Genomic DNA, 21,713 nt, shown 5'->3' on the forward strand with positions numbered 1-21,713 from the left:
CCAAGGAGAAAATCAGAACTGTTTATTTAAAAAAAAAACAGAGCCAATATACTAGTTTTATGAAAGTACACTTTCCAACAACTGTGCTATACACATGGGAATTAATTTGTAGTCTTAATGCTTCTCAATTGCCCTCAATTCAAATACCAATTGTGACACATTAATGAGAATAAGCATTGTTTTGTCTGTGAATCTCTCTTGTTTTCAGTGTTCCAATCTCAAATGAATTGGTTCATTTGTTTCTTACAATTAACTGTTTCTCCTATGAAAAGTCAATAGATTCTTATCACTAAGTATAGTCCTGATGTTTCTAAGTGCTGTCATTTTCATTGCACATGTTGTATCCAATTTTGTCACTATGTATGTTTTGATAATGCTCTTATATTTTAATTGCATTACAAGCCTGAGAAATACATTTATGTCATAAATCTTGAAAAAATAATGCTAGAAAACATTAAGGAGACTTATGTACAAGGTAAGAATTGAGCAACCCCATTTCTTGGCATCTTGGCATCTGAAAATATATATGCACAAACATGTTCATTGTACTGCTGAGTATGATAGCCAAGATATGGAAACAACTCAAATATCCAATGACAGGCAAGTGGATAAAAAAGTTATGGTGTATGGAATACTATATAGTCGTAAGAAAAGACAAAATTTTGCAGTTTACTCTAACTTGTTTGAGACTAGATGATATCAGACTAAACAAGTAAATACTTGCTTATTTACAAGGAGAAGGACTAATACTAGTTGATCTTATTAATCTTTGGTATACAAAATTACCAAACAAGGAATGGAAGGCATCGAATGATGCCAAATCTTGGGCCTTGCATTAAAGAACCAAGAGTGAATACAAGAAAGGTATTGGGAATGATGTGGTTTAAAAGAAGTAGCATAAGGCTTTTGGTAGGTTTAGAGATGAAGTGACTGTGTAATCAAAACTATAAGTAAACACTATTGCAAGCATGTGACCCAAATTACAATAACTAAAGTTTGAAAATGTAGGGCCAGAGTGATAATACAGTGGGGAGGGCACTTCTCTTGCATGCAGTTGACCTAAGTTCAATCTCCAGCATCCCACATGGTCCCCTGAGTACAACTAGGAGAGATTCCCTATTGCAGAATGAGGAATAACCTTATCATCACCAGGTGTGGCCCCAAAACAAAAAATATTTTGTCTCAAAGGTATGTCAAGAGTAGAGGGGACCCTTGCAGCATTGGTGCAGGGATGCTTACTTTGATGGATGATTTGCAGTTGACACACTGACTAAAACTCTTTTATTAATAGTATTGTAACTTGGTGTCTAAATAAAAAAAAATTGAGGGCAAGCTCATGATGATATTGCTTTGACAAAATTGGGACATATTGAACTATTTATAATGCCCCTTTTATTTTGAGAATTTAAAAATATATTTATTGAATATATTAATGTTGTTCCATTAGGAAAAACTAAGATAAATGAGGAATTATCACATGGAGTCTCTACTCATAAGATGAGGCTTATATTGGTTCAGTCATAGCCAGGGATCATGGAACTATCAATATCAATGCCTTACAATGTTTGTATTGGGTTCCCTGGTGGGAAAAATGAGACACACTATTATTCTAACTAGGCTGAATTACTTAAAAGATCATTTAACTCTAATAAGAAAAAACTGTTTGGAGAAAAATGCTTCAATAACACCATTTGAGAAGGAATTATCTAGAAAGAAGCTAGAAAGAGGGAAAAGGTATCTAAAAGAGAATCAACCACCTAAAAGCTATATTCCAAATATATTTTAAAATCAGAATATTCTTTATATGCATGTTTTTTTGTTTGTTTTGGGGTTTATGCTAAAGGTTACTCCTAGCTTTGTAGTCAGAAATTACTGCTGGTGGTGCACAGGGGATCATATGGGATGCCCAGGATCAAAGTGGGTCACTGCATGTTAGCCAAAGGCTCTACTCACTGTACTGTTGTTTTAGCCCCTGAATGCAAATGTTGGCAGTATTTTTACCCAGTAAAATATTTAACTATTTCTCATTCCTATTTTAAAATATTCCTCAGCAAGTAATAAACTATTTTTGAGACCACATCAAAATATAATTCCACTTCTACTCAAATTAAATCTTAAATAATTATCCTTCAAAATCCACTAAACAACATTTCTTTATACCAAATTTTTAAAACAATACCAAGGGCCTGAGAAATTTTAGAATATAAAACCAAGGACTTAACTCCTGCACTATCTCTCCAGCCCCAATTCGTTTTGTTATTTAAAAGTCTAATTTTTATGGAATATAGAAACAGAAGAGAGGTGTATATTAGAAGAGTCTTTTTGGCATGGCTACAGGTTGATATAAATGTTTTTTCACCAGTTCTGAAAGGAATTATCAGGCTTATGTAGTTGATAAAATAAAATACTAAATTCACAGCAGCCTACAAAACAGTGGTTGCTATACAATGATTACTCTTAATCAACTTCACTGAAAAACTCATGTCCATCTGCACTCCAAAATTCTTCCAAGTCTACTTCTCACCATCTGTATTTCCTAAGTCATACAAATCTCACCATTTGCTTCTAACATTCTGTTTTTTATTATTATAAGCCTGCACCATTGAATAAGTTAGTCATACCAAATCTGTGTGATTTTGTTATGAGCAGTTTCATTAGAAGTTGTGAAGGTATCTTCAATTTAAATGTTGTTCATCTATCCTGGGAATGACTATTCTGAGTTAGACATTAGTTGATGTTGGAATGTGAAATTGTCGATTCCAACTGCATATTCAATTGTGGTTACAAACCCTATATATATATACACTCATATATACACATATATATGAGTAATCTACAGGGATGAGTGTTGGAGACATCTTTTAACATACAGTATTCTTATCTTACTAAAATAAAATAAAAAAGATAAAAGAAATGCTTCTTAATTCCTGTTAGATAACTTAAATAATTTGCACAAGAAGTAGAAGCATTTCACAAAGAATCCATTAATGCAGTTAGGCTGGAAGTCAGTGAGCATCAAGTCAAGAAAAGAAAAGGACAGTAAGCAGAAAGTCAGAGACAATTCTAAGGCATTCACATTAATATCAGCATAATTTCACACTTTTTCAGAGGTGAATTAATAAAAACTCAAGTTAGCTTGAATTGTGAGAATTATAACAATTTATTGTGGCATGAAAAAGCAAGTATCATTTTAACACATTAAGGTGCAAGTCACAGCTTTATCTACTTGTTATCAGAGTCTCTTTCTTTCATAATTTTCACAACGGTTATCAAGAAAACAAAATCTTGTCACAAAAATAAAGGAATAAACTGAGAGTATTAAAACATTTGCATTTAAAAATCGAATGTATTTCTTCGAGTTGTGACCAAAAAAAGCCTGAAGGTACAAAAATGCCCTCGCACCCAAACAGAGCTACTAAACAAATTTAGGTGCTGCTTTACAATTTTTGGCCACATCCAACGGTGAGCAAGACTTTTTCCTGTTTCTGAATTCAGGGGCCACTCCTGGTGAGTCTCGGGGGACCAAATGGGTGCCAAGAACTGAACTAGGTTGGTCACCTGAAGGGCAAACACCCTACTTGCTGTTCTATCACTCCAGCCCTAGGTGTTACTTTAAGAAAAACTGATTTTCAAAAAAAACAACAATGAAAAAAGGGTTATTTAGTTTTATTCATTTTCAGTATATCTGCACGAGGCAATTATCTGCCAAAAATAAGCATATGTACATATTTATACCTATATATCAGCTTAAATTATTAGAAACTGAAACAATTTTTCCTGAACAAATAGTCATGCCTTAATTAACATTCCTACACAAATTGTCTGCAGGAACAGAAACTACAATCAGGAGGCTTTGTTTACAAGGTTTAGAACAACACACTATACTACCCAAGAGCTTAACGACAAATCCATTAGCATTGAGGTAAATAAGGGGACAAAGGTACCTTTCAAAGCTCCCATCCTATCCAGGAACATGAAGTTTACTTTTCTCAAACTTATTTTTATTAGTAAAAGCCAGGGTATGGAGGAAAGCTCATCAAGTAAAAGATCAAATAGAAAGGAAAGCAGCTCATTCATCAAGAAAGCATTTTCACATGTAGAAGAGAATGAGGTTTACAGGAGAGAGACATATGGCAGAAGCACTTGATAACAGGCCAGAGCCATGTTGACTCTTCAGAGCACTTTGAGAAATGTGAGTTGATACTGAAAGAATGAATGGGGTAGTGAATAGTTGCTAGGTCAATATATACAATTCCACACTACTGAGCTGCCTATACCGTTCCAAACCACATTTTATTTGTATTTGAAAGAATTTTTAAACACAGAGAAACAATCAAGAGCTATTTCATATGCGTTTTACTTATATTTTGATCACTTAAATTAATAAACTATATTTAAATAAGCTTTAACTTGAAATCATTTTAAATATACAAAAGAAGTTGCAAAAGAAAAACAGTAGAGTTACACTATACCCCTCATCTTTCTTACTCTATTATTAATAGTTTGTATTACTATGATACTTTTGTCACAACTGAGAAACCAACAGGGTTTTTTTTTTTATTATTAACTAAACTACGTACTTAATTTCCACTTCACCAGCTTTTCTAAATGTGTTATTTCTGTTGGAGGATCTTATCCAGGATACCATAATAAAAATAGGCATGATTCCTTTGCCTTTTCTGCTCCACGAGCTTCTCACATTCTTTGTGTTTCTGATAAAAATTGGAGGTTTTGAATACTGCACAATAAGTGGCAAAATATCATTAAACTAGGGATTGTCTAATGTCTGTCTATGATTAAGCTGGACTGGAGGGAGGAAAATCATAAGAAGAAAAACGTCACTGTCACCACAAGGGTAGCCCTATCACTTATCAGTGATGATATTAATTCAGATTGTTTGGCCAAGGTAGTTTCCAATAGGTTTCTCTACTGTGAAAATATTCCCCTCTCGACACTCTAGTCTTTGGAAACAAGTTACTCACTGCAGGCCACAATCAATTTGCAGAGAGTTAAGTGCCACTTCCTTGATAGGAGAGTATAAAATATACTATCTGGAAGTCTCTGTATTCAAGATTTGTCTATTTATTTGCATCAGTGTGAACCAAAGGATATTTTATTTTCATTAAATTCTAATTCAGTACTCCTCTCATGGCTCAAATTGTTCCAGCTTTAACCACTGAGTTCTCTTTCAAAATGCCTCTCAAATCTCTGACACGCCCTTATCACCAAGGGCATCACTGCTTTCTGATGGTTTCATCACTTTCTGGCAGTTTAAGTAGTCTTAAGTTCATCATCTATATCCCTTGGCATCCTAGAGTCTGCCTTTCTCTGAAAATAGTTCGGTTCCTTCCTATATTGGGCTGAAATGGCCAACAGGAAATATCAGGATGAATAGCAAATACACCTGATATGCACCCACTTCTCCTCTATTCATTTTTATTCCAATGATTATCAGTTCATCGCCTCTTCCATTTTCTTTATATATCACAGCATCTACTGTAAATTCTGAATTTACTGTTTCTCTTAAATAGATATGCTCATATAAGTAGGCACCGGTATAAATTATTTTCTTATTATTCAGTAGCAACGAGTAGCTCTATATAGAAATCCATCTTATTTATATAAATAAATTGTATTGGTTTGCTCTTCAAGATTATGTTCTCCACTGAATACTATACTAACTTGCTTGCTTTGTCTCAATGTATTTTTGCTTATTTTGTTTTCTGCTTTGCTCACAACTAAACACATATTACCTCTCTTTTTTCCCCTCACATGTTTCTTAATAAGCTTTGCTCAATAAAAACTATCTTGCTTCACTAACATATTTTTCTTACTATTTTAAAAAATTTAAAAGGTGAAGGATATATTATCCATAAAATTTATTTTAAGAGAAATGACATAATATGATAAAAATGGTAGTTCCAAAAGAATTGACGTAGATGAAAAATAAATGGTAGATTATGTGTTTAATTCATTTGAATCCTAATAATTTTTTAAAAATCGTAAAATGTTTATGACATTTATACAGTAATCTTAGTTAATGAAATGTGTGTTAAATTTTTGACTTTATTTGGACAGACTCTAGTCTTTTTGTGATTTTATTACTGATAATTTAAAAAATAGAAATGTTTAGACCTCCCAGTTATTATTTTGATATATTTATTTTTTGTATATCATGTTATATAAATGAACTAGAAAATATTTCAAAATTAGAAACCCTTTCTTTAAACATCAAAATAGATGTGTCTTAAATTAGTGTAAAGGGATATTAATGCTGTCACTATTTCAAAAAGTCTTTTTTAACAATGTTTATTAGCAAGGATGGAAAAATGGTAAAGTTCTCAAAAACAATCCCTAACAAAATTATGTTTAATATATATGGGTTTCGAAAGATAATCTCTTTAATATAGAAGGTGCCTTATATACTCTCATGGACAGTAGTTTTATTTTTTATTTTTTAAAATAATATCTTTATTTAAGCACCATAATTACAAACATGTTTGTAGTTAGGTTTCACTCATAAAAATAACACTCCCCTTCACCAGTGCAACATTCCCACCAACAATGCCTCCTTCTTCCTTCTTCCCACACCATGCATGTTTTCCAGATAGGCACCTTAATTCTCGCATTCATTAGCATTGACATGATAATTGTTAGTATAGTTATTTCTCTAACTGCACACATTACTCTTTGTGGTAAGCTGTATATCATCAGCCAGTCCTTCCGCGCCTCATTTCTATTATCTCTGGCTTTTATTACAACAATGTATTTTATATTTTTTAAATCCCACAGATAAGTGAAACTATCCTGTGTATATCTCCCTCTAACTAATTTCACACAGCATAATAGTTTCTATGTCCATCCATGCATAGGAAATTTCATGACTTCATCTTTCCTGATGCTGCATAGTATTCCACCTTGTATATGTACCACCGTTACTTAAGCCATTTATCTGTTGAAGGGTATTTGAGCTGTTCCCAGATTCTGGCTATTGTAAATAATACTGAAATGAATAAGTGCATAGAAGGCATTTTTGTATTGTGTTTTTGTGTTCATAAGGTATATCCTTAGGCGTGGTATAGCTGGATTATATGGGAGCTTAATTTCCAGTTTTGTGAGGAATCTCCATATTGTTTTCCATAAAGGCTGGACTAGACATCATTCCCACCAGCAGTGAATGTGAGTTCCTTTCTCTCCACATCCCCATCCCAAGCACTTACTGTTCTTGTTCTTAGGGATGTGTGCCAGTGTCTGTGCATGAGATGGTACCTCATTGTTGTTTTGATTTGCATCTCCCTGGTGATTAGTGATGTGGAGCATTTTTCCATGTGTCTTTGGCCATTTGTATTTCTTCTTTGAGGAAGTGTCTGTTCATTTCTTCTCCCCATTTTTGATGGAGTTGAATGTTTTGTTAAGAAAACGTTTCTTAACAGTGTTGATTTGTTGACAGACTTCTTGTCAAGTCTGTCAGTACCTTGTGTATCTTTGATATTAGCCCCTTATCTGATGGATATTGGGTGAATACTTTCTCCCATTCTGTGGGTGGCCTTTGTATCCTCGTCACTATTTCCATTGAGATGCAGAAACTTCTCAGCTTAATATAGTCCCATCTGTTTATCTCCGTCTCCAATTGTTTAGAGAGTGATGCTTCCTCCTTAAAGATGCCTTTAGTCTCAACCTCATGAAGTGTTTTACTTACATGTTGTTTTTTATACCTTATGGTTCTGGGTCTGTTATTAAGGTTTTTAATCCATTTGGATTTGTGCATGGTGTTTGATGGAGGTTTGAGTTCGCATTTTTGCATGTGGCTGATCCGTTGTCCCAACACTACTTGTTGAAGAGGACAGTAGTTTAAAAAAAGTTCAAAATAACTTGCTGTGTGAAGTCAGTCAAAGGAAGGACAGATATGTAGAATATAAAGGAGCATTACTATGTTGTAAAGGAAAAACACATGGGCCAAAGCCATAGACTTTGTGAAGTGGTCCACATCACTGAGTTTACCGTGAATGGGAAACAGACTTGGTGGTTTGGGATGCTTAGAAGGAACAGAAAAGGACACTTTGGTAGGGGTATGGTGTTGGCACACCAAATACATGAACCCTTATAACTAAAAGAATTAGAAATTACTGTGACTAAATAAAAAATGTTACCACAAAAGTTTAAAAAGCATGACAATTACAATACTCCAGTTTAATGTCTCCTTATTGGATTTTTGGGGATTATTTTATAGAATAAAAAAGTTCAGATACTTTCAAAAGTAAAAGACAATTTAAGATATTCTTAAACTTTTAGAAGTTTCACTTTAAAATAAATACACCTCATTTCTACTAAAAGAAAGCAGAGAGAAATAGAAAGGATCATTTGTATATTTTTATACTGAACAAATTCTACTTCACATTCCTAAATGCCCACTAGAACATATATTTTAGGTCCAGACATAAAACTATATACATCAATTTTAAAATAGAATGTAGATGTAATTATACCACTTATTATCATTGTACAAGTACTCAACTGACCTTATACATCTAACTCAACTTGATAACTGTATTTTGCACTAATTTTCCAACAGTTTTTGACTGGTTGTGATGATATTTTCTCTAGAACTTAAGATCACTTTGAGATTCACTAGGACATATCACAGTCTAGTCAAATAAGGAAAAATTTCCTATCAAAACAAAGTAGTATAATTTTGGATAAATGACTATTCAGAAGATATAAATGTGTTTCATAACTACAAAAGTGTATAAAATTTGCTGTTAAAAGAAACATTGCTAAAATATAAATAGTAAAATATATATTATATAAAAATATATATTGTATAAATTATATATATATTATAAAATATAAATAGTAATGCTAAGTCAACCTGAATAACTTAACATAAGCCATTACTTCTAGTAAAATGTAAAACTGCATAAGAACATCTATTACCATGTCATTTTATGGACAGGTATTTTCAACACTAGGCTGTGAGTTTCCTTTAAAATATAAACTCGTGGCCCGCAAGCCGTTTGCGGCCCTCCGTACAACATTTGGTGGCCCTGTCCTAGAGAAATCTTTTATTGTTTTGTTTTAGTTGTTTAGGTCACACCCCCCAATATTCAAGGCTAACTACTGACTTTGCACTCAAGGATCACCCCAAATTTGCCTCCTGCAGCCCCCAGGTTAATTGAGTTTGAGACCCCTACACTCAATAGAGGAAAATGTTGGGATATTTAATTCAAAATACAAAAAAGATTACAGTCATGTGTGTCAGCTTTGTCACTGGCTATTAGAGATAGTCAGCCCTATTATAAGTAGGAAATAGAATCAACCCTATTCTAAGTGGTAAAACCTAACATACATACACACATACAAACATACAAATTTATTTTAAGCATATGCTTACCACTTACCAAGCATTGTTACAAGTATTTTAGTCATTTAAGGTAGGTAATTATGTGTTTTACAAAATGGAGAAAAGTTGGCAAGTAACTTTCCCTGAGACCACATAGTAATGCTTATGTGTATATCTATACAGTTGGGATTGATAATGGAGTTTGGATTTGTAAATAACTTAGGCAATCCAAGTTCTTTTTGTTATTTTCTGTATAGTGCCATTTCTTTTTTTTAAACTTTATTTATTGATTGTTTGATTGGTTTGGGCGCCACACCCAGCATCGCTCAGGGGTTACTCCTGGCTTTTTGCTCAGAAATCACTCCTGGCAGGCTCTGGGGACCATATGGGATGCCAGAAATCAAACTGGGCCCCTCCCGGATCGGCCACATGCAAGGCAAATGCCCTACTGCTGTGCTATCTCTCCAGCTTTGTATAGTGTCATTTCTTAAAGAATAAAAAAAGTCAGGAAATAAAACAAAAGTTAAATCAGAAGACTTGAGAAATAATTATAAGTGGGAAAGACACTTGCTTTGCATGTAGGCAACCCAGGTTCAGTTCCCAGCTCTGCCTTTGGTCACCTACATATTTCCAGGAATGATCCATGAGCACAGATCAAAGAGGAAACCTTGAACGTAGTCAGGTTCGGCTCCCAAATTAAAAACCATAAAATAAAATGCCAAGTATGAACAAAATTATATACAAATCTGAACAGTGTTCCACTAGTAAATTTGATAGTAGGGAAAGAGAAGGGAGACAACTTAATTTCACTACTGAAGAGCTGCAGCTTTTCTGTTTGGCTGCTTTATTTCTCTGTACTTGATATGTACAAAGGTACTAAGAAGTGCCAATTTTAAGGAAGTATGTGACATCTAATCTGGCCAAATAAAAGAGAAAACCAATCTCTAATATGTGCGTGAGAACTGACCTTCCCCCCATGAGAAAAACCAACCCTGTGATTCCAAGTAAATATAAATGCTATGTAAATTACAACTAGTTTCTAGCTAGCTAGTAAGAAAAATGGATTCCTGGCAAAGTACAAGACTTAAAAATACTGTTTCTTCCCAGGTCAAAGAAGTTATTTTTTAGTATATTTGCATTATTAGATTAGAAAACACTTTCTCAAAGTATCAAATGTAAAATTCAACATGAAATTATAATTATTATTAATCTCAATAAATGGATTTAAAATGCCATAATTTGAGAGGTCCAACAAATAGTACAGGAGGTAAGTGCAATAGTATGTGGCTGACCCCAGTTCAATCTCTGGCAACACATGTGATTCCCCTAAGCACCTCCAGGAGTGATTTGTGAACAGAGCAGGAGTAAATTCTGAGCACCACTGCGTGTGACCTAAACACAAAACTCTCAAATAATATGGTTTTGTCTGTTTTAAACGGTAAAGCATTAAGTTTAGGAACATACTATAAAGAAAACTTATTTAGCCCTAAATACCCATTCAACATCAACCCAAAAGATTCTGGACTGAAAACTAGAAGGCAAATGAGTAGCTTTCTGGATTAAAAAACAAACAAACAAACAAACAGAAACTCTTCATGGATTTGATACAGCATTGATGTCAACACTTGCGGCCATAAAACTTACGACTACACTGATCCAGAAGGAAACTGGTAGGAAATTAACCCTATTCTGCAAGCCGGCTCTACACCACATATGGGTCTCCACATAGACTTCAGAAACTTGGAAAGAAAAGTAACAACTGGACTACAGGTATAATTGAGTGCCATTAGCAAAAGAAATCTAAGATGATTTTTCTTTCAAATATATTTTAATATCCCAAACAAAAATGAATTATACAAAACTAATGTATGGGTTTCTTCTATTGTAGAAAACAAATCACAAAATTACCGGGGCTTCAAATATTTTAAAATAACATGGATGATAGAAAAATATATGAACCAAACAAAGTCCCATATATAAAAAGCAAACCAAAATTATAATAGTAATGCAGGTAATATTGAACATTCAGATAATTATTTATTTAGCATAAGTATTTAAGGAGTATTTCAACGTTTTTTTTTACTAATGTATAACATTATAAGTGTAATAACTTCCGAGAAATTAAAATATCCCGTCATTTTTCTTAAACAAGTTGAAAGAATTAAAATCCATATCTAGGCCAGTCTTCCAAAGATTTGCTGTAGATATTATTTGAGAAAACATGTTGCAAGTCCATTTTAAAAGTAGAAGATAAAACTGAAACAAAATTATAACTTCAAATTTTAAAAAGGCATATTTTACAACAATTTAAAAGGACAACTAACAAGTAGATCCAATTCTTACCTATCATCTTATCTCAAGTCTATTCAACTTCTATGTATATGACAAATTTCCATCATTATTAATGTCAAGTATATAAAAACACAGCCACTGTACTAGTCTGAAGTATTTCCTCTACACTGAGCAGTCCCCCATAAGCTGATGTCAGAATAGATCAGTCGTCTCTAGGGTATGTGCATGGTTGGCTAAGTTTAACCTCGTGTCAACTGGGACTGATTAAAAATGGCTGCTTTGGGGATAGCTCAGTTGTCCAGAAATACCTTTGTGTGTGAGGCTCTAACTTCAAGGCTCAGCACTTCCATGAAGAAATAATCTTCAGATGGAATAAAAATAGGCCAGCAGAGACCACCAGATTGGGAAAGAACTCTAAAGCAGTGTTTCTCAAATACATATATATAGTCCCCTAAAATCCTCCAAGAAATACTCCAAAAAGGGCCACAGGTAAAATAGCATCAATAGGGGGCAAAACGTGAGGCTTGGGGATTAACTAGTAAAATAGGAGCCACAGAAACAAAACAGGTTGGAAAAAGGTTAATAAACCTTTTTTTTTAAATCATATGTATGTTCAACAATAAAACATACAATCCACTGATAGTGTTACTTTGTCTTAGCCTACATTACTGTAAGACTCATATAACACCCAGTAGCATCCAAAAAGGGTGTGCCCCTTTAAGAAGGACAGTAACTAACAATCACTGGCTGAGAGTTGGCAGTATAAAATCCCACCCCAAGTGAGGCTTGGAGAGGCCATTTTGGAGCAGTGATCTGGTGGACTTGCTGCTGGATTTCTAAAGACTTCCTGGATAGTTTCATTCTTTTGCTCTACTTGCCTGTTCATCATACCTGGGCCTCTAACTGACCTTACCCTGGTCCCAAACCCAGCTCTTTCTTGCGCTCTCTCTCTCCCTCTCTCTGCTTAGGGGTTTGTTTTAAGGCCCCTGCTTTCTCTACCCTTCCTGTTTATTAAAATAGGCTTAAAAGAAGCATCTTGTTAGAGTCTTGCTGGTTCGACCTCCTGCTTCCACTAAGCTGAAGGCCCTAGATTCTGACACTCTGGGCCAGAGATAGGCCAGAGGCAGAAGGGAAGCAGTTTGCCCAGGTCTTACCCGGATCAAATTAAATTTAAAGGGACCTGTGAACAAAAAGAAAAATAAGAGAATCAAATGTGTTAATTTGATATTAGTTATGTAACAATACTTTTGTGGTGGCAAAACAGACGAGTACCTCAATGCCATTGAGCTCTGGTTTATTTAATTAACCCTGGTTTTCAAGACAAAGGTTTATTGTGACAAAAATGTTCAAAAGATGAACACAGAAAACTAAAAAAGATAATGTATGTACTTGAGTAAAAAGTCAATGAATTTATCCAAATACCTATACTCCTTCTCCCCTAAAATCATAAGAGAATAATATTAAGATAATCAACTAACTTCTATTAAAATGATTACAATTTAAGTTAAAATCAGACAAGAAATTATACACATCTCTGAAGTTTAAAACTTTTATCATTGTTACAGTTTTTTAATTAAAATCAAAGCATAGCAGTAATACATTGTTTTTATTAGTACTAATCAACATTTTAGCATGAAAATGTTAATTTATTTAAATTAATAGAAAGATATAGCTGTGATAAGGTTATAATATTTTACTATTATAATTTATACTTTAACCTTCTATATGTGAGACTAACAGCAGACTTTATTTGAAAAATATGTATAATTTGCATACTAATGATTATCCAATACTATGTAAATTACAAAAAACATCACGAAGCAACAGTATTTAAGAAGCTATATTTTACTCACAATTAACAAGTGTTCTTCACAAATTAGTGCAGAGGTGAGGGGACTGGAAAAATAGTATAGTGGGCAGGTGCTTGCCTCACAAGTGGCCAACAAGGTTTTCAATCCTGGTCATAAATGAACCATGCACTTATCCCTAAGTGCAGAACCAGCAGTGACCCCTGCGCACCATAGGGTGTGTCCTAAACCAGAAAGTCCAGGGGCTAAAGATAGTTAAATTGGTTAAGACGTTTGTCTTTATTACAGTGAACCAAGGTCATCTCTGGCATCCCAGAACACAATCCTACAATCCTATGATTCCTGAGCACAGTTAAGAATAAGCCTTGAGTATTGCCAGAGTGGTTCAAATCTCTCTTGCTCCGAAGTAAAAATAAAATAAATTTTATTTAATTTAAAATGAGTTTATGTTGTTTAAAAAGTTAATATTCATTTTCCATAATCGGAAAGAGAATGAAAAACTATCTAATTAAGTAATAATTTAGATGCATCCATAAATATTTTAATTTTATGCCAGTTAGTGAAATGTAAATTTGGCATTAAATATAATAAAAGATAACAGTTCTAGTAAGTCAAAGAACTATTTTCCTAATTTATCCTCCAAGTAAACAAATATTTGTAATTCTCATAACAGAAAATATATTTTATTTTATTTTATAATATAAATATTTTCTTTTTTAAGTATATGTTTAATATATAAGAAATATATAAGTGATATTTTACTTTATTATATACATTGTTCACTTTAATAAAAGGGAAAACAAGGCAGTTTATTAATTCCTCTCTACCATTTTGTTTCAAAATAGTGCTTTCTAAAATCACCAAAATGACAAAACAATTAGAAACTTGGTGTGAAAGAAAAAAAGCTATCTAGATGTTTGATTTATAATTAATGTTTAAAATTATGTTGGTCTAATAAGTGACATCAGCCAATAGTATTTATAGCATAAACACAGAAGTATCATAGCATCACTGAAATCATTTAACATTTCTTGACAAAATTAATGTAATCCATGATTTAGGTCATTGACTTGGCCAAGGCAACACAAATATCAAAAATGCTTCTAGCATTCCTTCTTCCACTGTATTCTGGTAAACTATGCACAGCAATGGTTTTGAAGTATCTATTAAAGCACTTATAAGGAACTTTACAAGTATTTTTCTTTAATAGATTGCCGATATTGATGAACATCTTTGTAAGTGGATCTCATAGTGATTTACTTAAAATTGTATTTAATAATAATTATACATGAAGTATTGATTTTCAAAAATAGAAAAAAATGTGTTGCTGACAGACCAGTAAAGGGCAAATCAAGTTACTTAATCTTCCACTTAACAAATATTTCCCCAATGTCTACTTTTCATCACGTACTTTCTTATATTGCTTTGCAAAAAATGGGGTGCCTGCACTTATCAAAGTAACCAGTCAAAGTTATGTAAAATAAAACTAAAGATGAGGAGGACCTAGCAGGGTGAAGAAAAACAATAAGAGTTAATAAGGTGCAAAGGCCTAGTGGTGGGCAAACAGAAATAAGACCAACTTTGCAGGCCAAAAACCAGGTTTAGAGACAATATAAATCTTACTGGCCAAATGCCAGAGGATTTACAGATAATATTAAGAACTTTGATTTTAATCCTTAAAAAGTGAGGAAACATAAATTATTTTCAAGTTGACAGAAATGAGCTGTGAGAGGATAAGATCTGAAGTTTATCCCTAAGATAGTTAGGTTAGTTAAGATAGTATTATTAAAATGACCTTGATGTAGAATATCAGCTTTTGTCCATTGAAATAATTTGAAAGAGAGGAAAAAGAAACATTATTTTTCTAAAGTCAACCACTTATTCTCAAATATCTAATATGAACGTATCTGTAATTGCTGTATGCAGTGTACTCACAACACTGAGTAATTGGGGAACGCAGCTTTCAAAAGCCTATTGCAACCTTAGAATTCCAATTCATCTTCTGGTCTCGTCTTTAAAATCATGCCAATTTTGCTTACTGCCTTATGAATAGAATACCTTCTTAATATAAAGTATTATAAAATAGCAAAAATTAACACTGACATTTTTATTTTTTAGTTTTTACAGCCTCAGAAAAGCCATTTTGGGGAGCAGAAATGCATGAAAATTGAATGCACTCACTAAATGATTCTGTATTGAAGATCATGTTTGCCATTCTTGAGCCAGATACTAAACCCTAAATGTAATCAAAGTAAAAGACTTTAGACTCCATTAAAAAATTATTACCTTACTTCCCACCCCTTTTTAAAATTTGTAGAGATGATTCAAGCTTAGATATTCCTTATAGAATCTAATCCTTCATCTTTCACAGTAAGGCTAAAGTATGTAAAGTTCTGCAAGGAAGTAGAAAGTGACGTCATTAATAACAAATGAAATCCAAATCTGAGGTTCACTGCCATAAGTAAAAGTAATAATTTACCACTGCATGTAAAGCAGCATCATATTGAAAAACCTTCCTTCATTCCTCATATAAAAATTTGAATCATTACAATTCTAATCATCCAACGACATAATTTTTGTGTTTTATTTGGTTTGGAGACTACACTTAGGGTTACTCCCAGTGAGACACTGGGGGGTTGACTCCTTAGTGTTTAGGGGATCATGCAGTGTTCCTGGAGATCAAATCTGGGCCCTGGGCCTTTGAGCTATCTCCACAGATCTCAACAACATAATCTTAATGATGCAATTAATCTTCAGAATAACTCCTTTTAACATTATTTCCAAATTATTCCTGAGGAACAGATTTGAAACAGCTGTACCAATTCAATACACATTCATTGCAGGCTTATTTTTGGCAGCCAAAGTTTTATAATGTGGCATTTATTTAAACTCAGGACATGAAGAGAGTTTTATTGTCTTTGTCAAATGCAGATTTGTTCTTATACTTTTATGCCACCTACTCACAGTTCCTCCCCAACTTTCACTCTACAGACCATCTTTCTCGTTCAACCAAACAAAACTAGATACAGTTATTCTGGTTTCTTGCTCCATTTCAACTGTAGAGTCTCTTGCTGTGTCTGTACATTTAGAATACACTCCCTTTTAGAATATGTCACAAGATACAAATAGCTTGAATTGTTTTAAAAACCTACCTTACCAATAAATTCATTCTTGTCTTAGTAAAATCACTGTCTTCTCTTTTCACTGATATTTATATACATAATACAAAATTCCCCCAGTCAACTTTGCCAAATGTACTAGCTGGTACCTGTTTCTGTCCTGGAATAGTTTTGTCAATGTCACTACCATTATTTATAAAAAATAATTTTCTCAAAATCAAATAATAATTTATGTAAAACAATCAATAAATCACCACCATGGAGTACTGAGTAAATAATAGTTAAGAACCAAAACATCAACATAGCCCTCCAATTTGAACTAAATCAGCTTTTCCTTGAGGAGCTAATGTTAATGACACTATAGATAAAATTATCCTACTTGTGACCTAAAAACTCTATAGATCAAAAAAACCTGCTTTGTGCAAAATGGTAAGAATTTCTGCTCCAAAAATGTTGAATCCAAAGTAGGTGGATGAAAGGTGACTATCAAGTTCCTGCAATCAAGGAAAAACACACTTCTAAAGGATCAATTTGGCCATTTAAGTGTAACAGTGTCTATACCTGTCGAGTTCATACCAGAAAATCATTTCCAATATTTCTCAAGACATTTCCAATATGCCTCAAGATTTTTACATTTTCCATCATCTAATTAAGATAAATTTCAACCTCAGATCTGAGTCCAATGAGGGGAGAGAAATTACTTAAGTGTTGTCAAAGCATCTTTATCTTATCAAACACATTCTCCTTTACAGTTCTTAATTTTAAACTATTCTTAATAGAACAAACTACATCACTGCATTTTCCTTTTTTGTAGGCCTATATATAAAATTAATTTTATTTTTTATCATCATATTTTATTTGTTTTTTTTATCTTTTTTAATCTTTTTTATTTTGAAAATCGTGAATTTCATGTTCTATCCTCAAGATGTTTAGTTGTGAGATGATCTAAAAAGAGGTTACCTTAAAACTTTTGTTTTAGCAATCAATTATTATAATACAAGACAGCACAGGAGAAGAGCTAAGTATAGACTTCTTATTGATTCTAAAAACAATAATTTTATTTTATCTACAAAAATCATTGGAAAAATATGGAGGGAGCTGGTCCAAGAATATGTTAGCCCTATGAGTATATTAAGAATTTCAAAGTTAGAAATGGTATAGGAAGAAAAATGGACTTAATCACTGTGATTTGAACAAGGATATTTAATAAAAATAAGGTTCCTAGCAGTGGCCTTAAAATGTGCCCAGATTTTTTCACTATCTTTCAGTGCACAGAACAGTAGATAAAAACACCTGCAGATTATGAAGTATTTCTATTCCCTGTGAGTGAACAAAAAAAGCAGCTGAGAAAAAAGTGATTTACAAGGAACAGACTGAAAGAAACCTAGAAACAGCCATCGGCCTAATTTTCTCCCTATAGATTTTTTCCAAATAACTTCAATGCTTTTATTTACTGTATAATGTTCTAGGTTTTAAAATCTTGTCCAAAACTGCAGTTTCCAAACAGAAAAGATTGGCTTCAAATGCTAAAACGGTATTTTATTTTCTCAAAAACATTTTTATAAAATTAATTTTATAGGTCTATAGAAAATATTTCCTAATAGCTTCAAATACTAGTAGGATAATTTGGGATATAACTGCTTATTTACTGACTCATGAAAAGTCCATATATTAAATGGAAATAAAAAATCATAATATTATATCAAATATTTTGTTGGTGAAAAACTCAATAAGGTTGGTCTTAAATAAGCATTAGGGTGAACAAAAGAGGCAAGTGTTACTTGTATGTTTATAAATTATAAATATGATTAGTGCCTTCAAATAAATGTTCATGAAAGTGATCAAAGTGAACTGCAATGCTAAATGGATCTATATAAGTTATTTTTAATATAAACTATCCAATCTTAATAATCTCTTTCTATGATCTGTCCATAAATTGTCTGGAAGCATAAATATAGATCCATACAATTATAGGCTAATGGTTTGTCTTCTGTTTAATAGAAAGAAAAATACTTCAAAAAAGGGCTTAAAGCATACACCTTACTGAACAGTCATAACAATTTTTATTGTGACAGCATATGCTATGTGCTGTAAATATTCAAGATGATGAAACTGTCACATAAGAAGTATAATTTGAAGTATCTCCATGGTTTTGCTCTTCTCCAAAAGTCCTTTTTATTCTTTGGTACTGTCTTTATTTCATCCCACATTGAACAATACTAAGTGATACACAGCTATTTCGAAGTTATAGCCTAAATCAGTTGACTTTTAAAAATGATTGCATTTTAATATGTGCAAAAGGGTGAAACGTATTTTTTAAATCTGCAACGTAAAGTTTAAAGTAACAACTTAAATTATAAGTTGAGGAAATCATTGTTTCATCTAAGTGACGTTTTAATCTTATTTTCAAATGATACCTTACATCAAATTCCTATGAATTTACTGTGGATTTCAACAGTAGGGCAGTTTGGTTTTTGAAATAGATGAACACATCAGCTATTGCCCTCCAGGCTTATGTGTGCAAAGATACACAAATTCTCTCTTGGCTATGTCCCTGGTCGATTTCAAAAGCCCCCAAATACATCACCAACAGGTATGAAAATAAGTTATTCCTCTGAAAAATAATCATTTACATTCACGACCCAGGATGTTGGCCTAAGCTCAAAGATGCTGCTGCATTTGAGGCTGAGGAGACTTTTCTCAAAGGGCTGATGTACTGGAAAACTGAGTGATTCATGCCAGAATCCGTGCACCGTGTTGTACTTGCTTCAGTGGACCTAAATTGCAGAGAGAGGAGCAAGTGCAGAATGGAAGTGCGGGTGTGGAGGCGGTGGTGAAGAAGGTGCGCAGCAGCCTTGCACCTCCGGAAGTGTGGATGTCTCTGAGGGCAATCTGACTCCAGTGTAGCTAGGACACCTTTTCGACAAGCATTTCAATTAACTGACACAACTCAAGTAACCCTGTAAGCAAATTCAAAGAAAGGGCTTTATTTAATTAAGCTTTCCTGTCCGGGACCTACCTTGACTTCCTGTTAGGTGGGCAAGAGACAAGACAAATATCTATAGCTAACGCTCTAGTAAGGGAGAGTGGTAGGAATGCAGGGAAGGGGACATTCAATAGCAAATATGAAAAGAGGAGAAAGGAAAAGGGTGAAGCACTGCAGGTTTCTTAGTCATGGCCCTCATGGCATCTTAGCACAATGCCCTGCACACAGGGGGCATTTGATCAAGAATGAATTCGATTTAATTAAATTCACTTTCCTTTGTACTTTACAGTTATAAAGCAGTTCACAGATGCTAGAAAAGAAAAACCAAGTCAAGGAGGAATGAAGGGGCAAGGGAATAAAAGCATCGCAAATGGTTAAGAGGAGGCTGAAAAGGTTCTGTAGGAGAAAGCGACAAAATGAGTTTGGAGCTGCCATAATCACCCTCCCACTTTCCATTCTAGAGTACTGTAAATCCGGAGCTCAGAAAGTCAACATGCTAAAGCAAGGGCTGAGAAAGGGGTTCTCTTGTCTGTGGGAATGAGCATTTGGGAAACCTGAGCCTTGGTTCTGGAACTAATCAACCAGAATATGGATCAGAGAACAAGGGCAAAGCTCACATCTCCCAATTGCCATTTGGAATCTCACTGCATCCTATCCATTCCCGTAGGCATTTCCCAATTTTAGAAATCTTGGGGACGAGGGGTTGGGGAGGTGTAGAAGTAGTCATGAGAAAGGGGGGGACCTCTACAGGCCCCCAACTCAGACAACAGAGGGAGACAGTGAGGCAGGCAAGCCTGGAGACCGGTGTGTGTGTGTGGGTGGGTGGGTGTTTGGGGGGGGGGAGCCCACATTAGCGACTGGAAGAGAGAGCGTCCTGAACTATGGTCACTATAAACTGCCCGGGGTAGGAGCAGAGGGGAACTTTCGAGATAGAAGAAATGAGGGGGAGGTCTTGAATGCGCATCACCTTACACTTGGCATTGAGCCCCTACCAAAACCCCATTTCCAAAGCTTCAAACCAAAGCGTCCAAAGCTGGAGGAGAACGCAAAGGACACCTAGGGTGCAGCGGGGATGCGCAGGCAGAAGCCCCGGGGTACGTGTCCCCAGGGGAAGAGCGTGTCCCTCAAAGTAGTGCGTCTCCTGAGAATCCTCGGATCTGGGGAGAGGAGGGAGAACACCCCCCCCCCCAGCTTCGAACCTGGGTGGCCACGTCCTGACCCCATTCTGTGGACTTAAAAGTTGCCAGGAGAGTTGGCGCGGGAGATTGTACCTGGCGGCCAGAGGCGGCCGCCAAGGGGGCGTCAGGTTTCCCAGGAACAAAGGGGCCCCGGGGCGCCCAGGGAAGCAGCTCTTCGGGGGTGCTTTCCCAACCGGCCCCGTCCTCCAGGCCAGGGAAAGAGCCAAGAGGCGGCAAGATGCGCCGGCTTCCACCGCGGGGTCCCTGGCCCCGCTCTCGGGGCCGCCCGCGCCCCTCTAGCCGGGCTTGGAGACAATAGGAGCCCGGGACCCCAGCGCCCGGCAGCCCCGGGAGGCGGGCACCCCTTTCCCTCTCGTGTGCCGGGACCCTGAGCCCCAAGGGCGGCCTCACCCTCTGCACAGAGGGCATTTACCTACCTTTCATCCAGTCCACGACTTGACTCGGAGACCATTTGCTCACGGGTTCCATGATCAACGCCATGGGCTGGGGTCGGGGGGCGCGGGGCGCGGGGCGGGGAGACCGCGGCAACTCAGCAGCCCGAGCCGCCCTCGGGTGGGGTCCCCGGCCGGCCTCTGCCTGGCTGGGCGGGCGGCGCGGAGAAGGCGGCTTTTGTTTGTCGGCGCCCTCGTCTGCAGCGGCTCGGAGCCCTCGGCGGACAGCGGCGGCGGGAGCGGCGACGGGGAGGGAAACGCGTCGGTTCAGCTTGGGGGTTCGATCGGGCGGCGGCCGCTGCGGCTGCGGCTCTGCCGCTCCCCGCGGGGTCGAGGGCCCTCGTCGGCTTCAGTGCATGGCTTGTGCGGCGCGGGGGTCGCGGCGCGAAGCCAAGGAGCCGCCGCCGCCGCCCGCTCGCTCGGCAGCCAACTTGCCCGCTCGCCTCGCGCGCGGGACTGAAGCCCTGGGCACGACCAGCCGCTTGGCGGAAATGACGAGGGGCCTCCTGCCACCCAAAATATCTCGCCGCAGCCCTCG

The 21,713-nt window shown here is 35.8% G+C and overlaps 1 protein-coding gene across 2 annotated transcripts in view; it reads right to left on the minus strand.

Annotated features, from left to right (window-relative positions):
* The window catches only part of CNKSR2 (connector enhancer of kinase suppressor of Ras 2), a 298,808-nt gene extending 277,296 nt beyond the window's left edge, over positions 1 to 21,512 (minus strand). Inside the window, exon 1 of one of the 2 annotated variants that reach the window (XM_049766782.1) lies at positions 21,161 to 21,512. In XM_049766782.1, coding sequence (XP_049622739.1) covers positions 21,161 to 21,224 — 64 coding nt within the window. In that variant the 5' untranslated portion in view covers positions 21,225 to 21,512. The remainder of the gene's footprint in view (positions 1 to 21,160) is intronic. The other variant, XM_049766781.1, reaches the window with a different exon arrangement.
* Between the last annotated feature and the right edge of the window lie 201 nt (positions 21,513 to 21,713).

This window comes from Suncus etruscus, chromosome X (assembly GCF_024139225.1).
Source record: "Suncus etruscus isolate mSunEtr1 chromosome X, mSunEtr1.pri.cur, whole genome shotgun sequence".
Lineage (NCBI taxonomy): Eukaryota > Metazoa > Chordata > Mammalia > Eulipotyphla > Soricidae > Suncus > Suncus etruscus.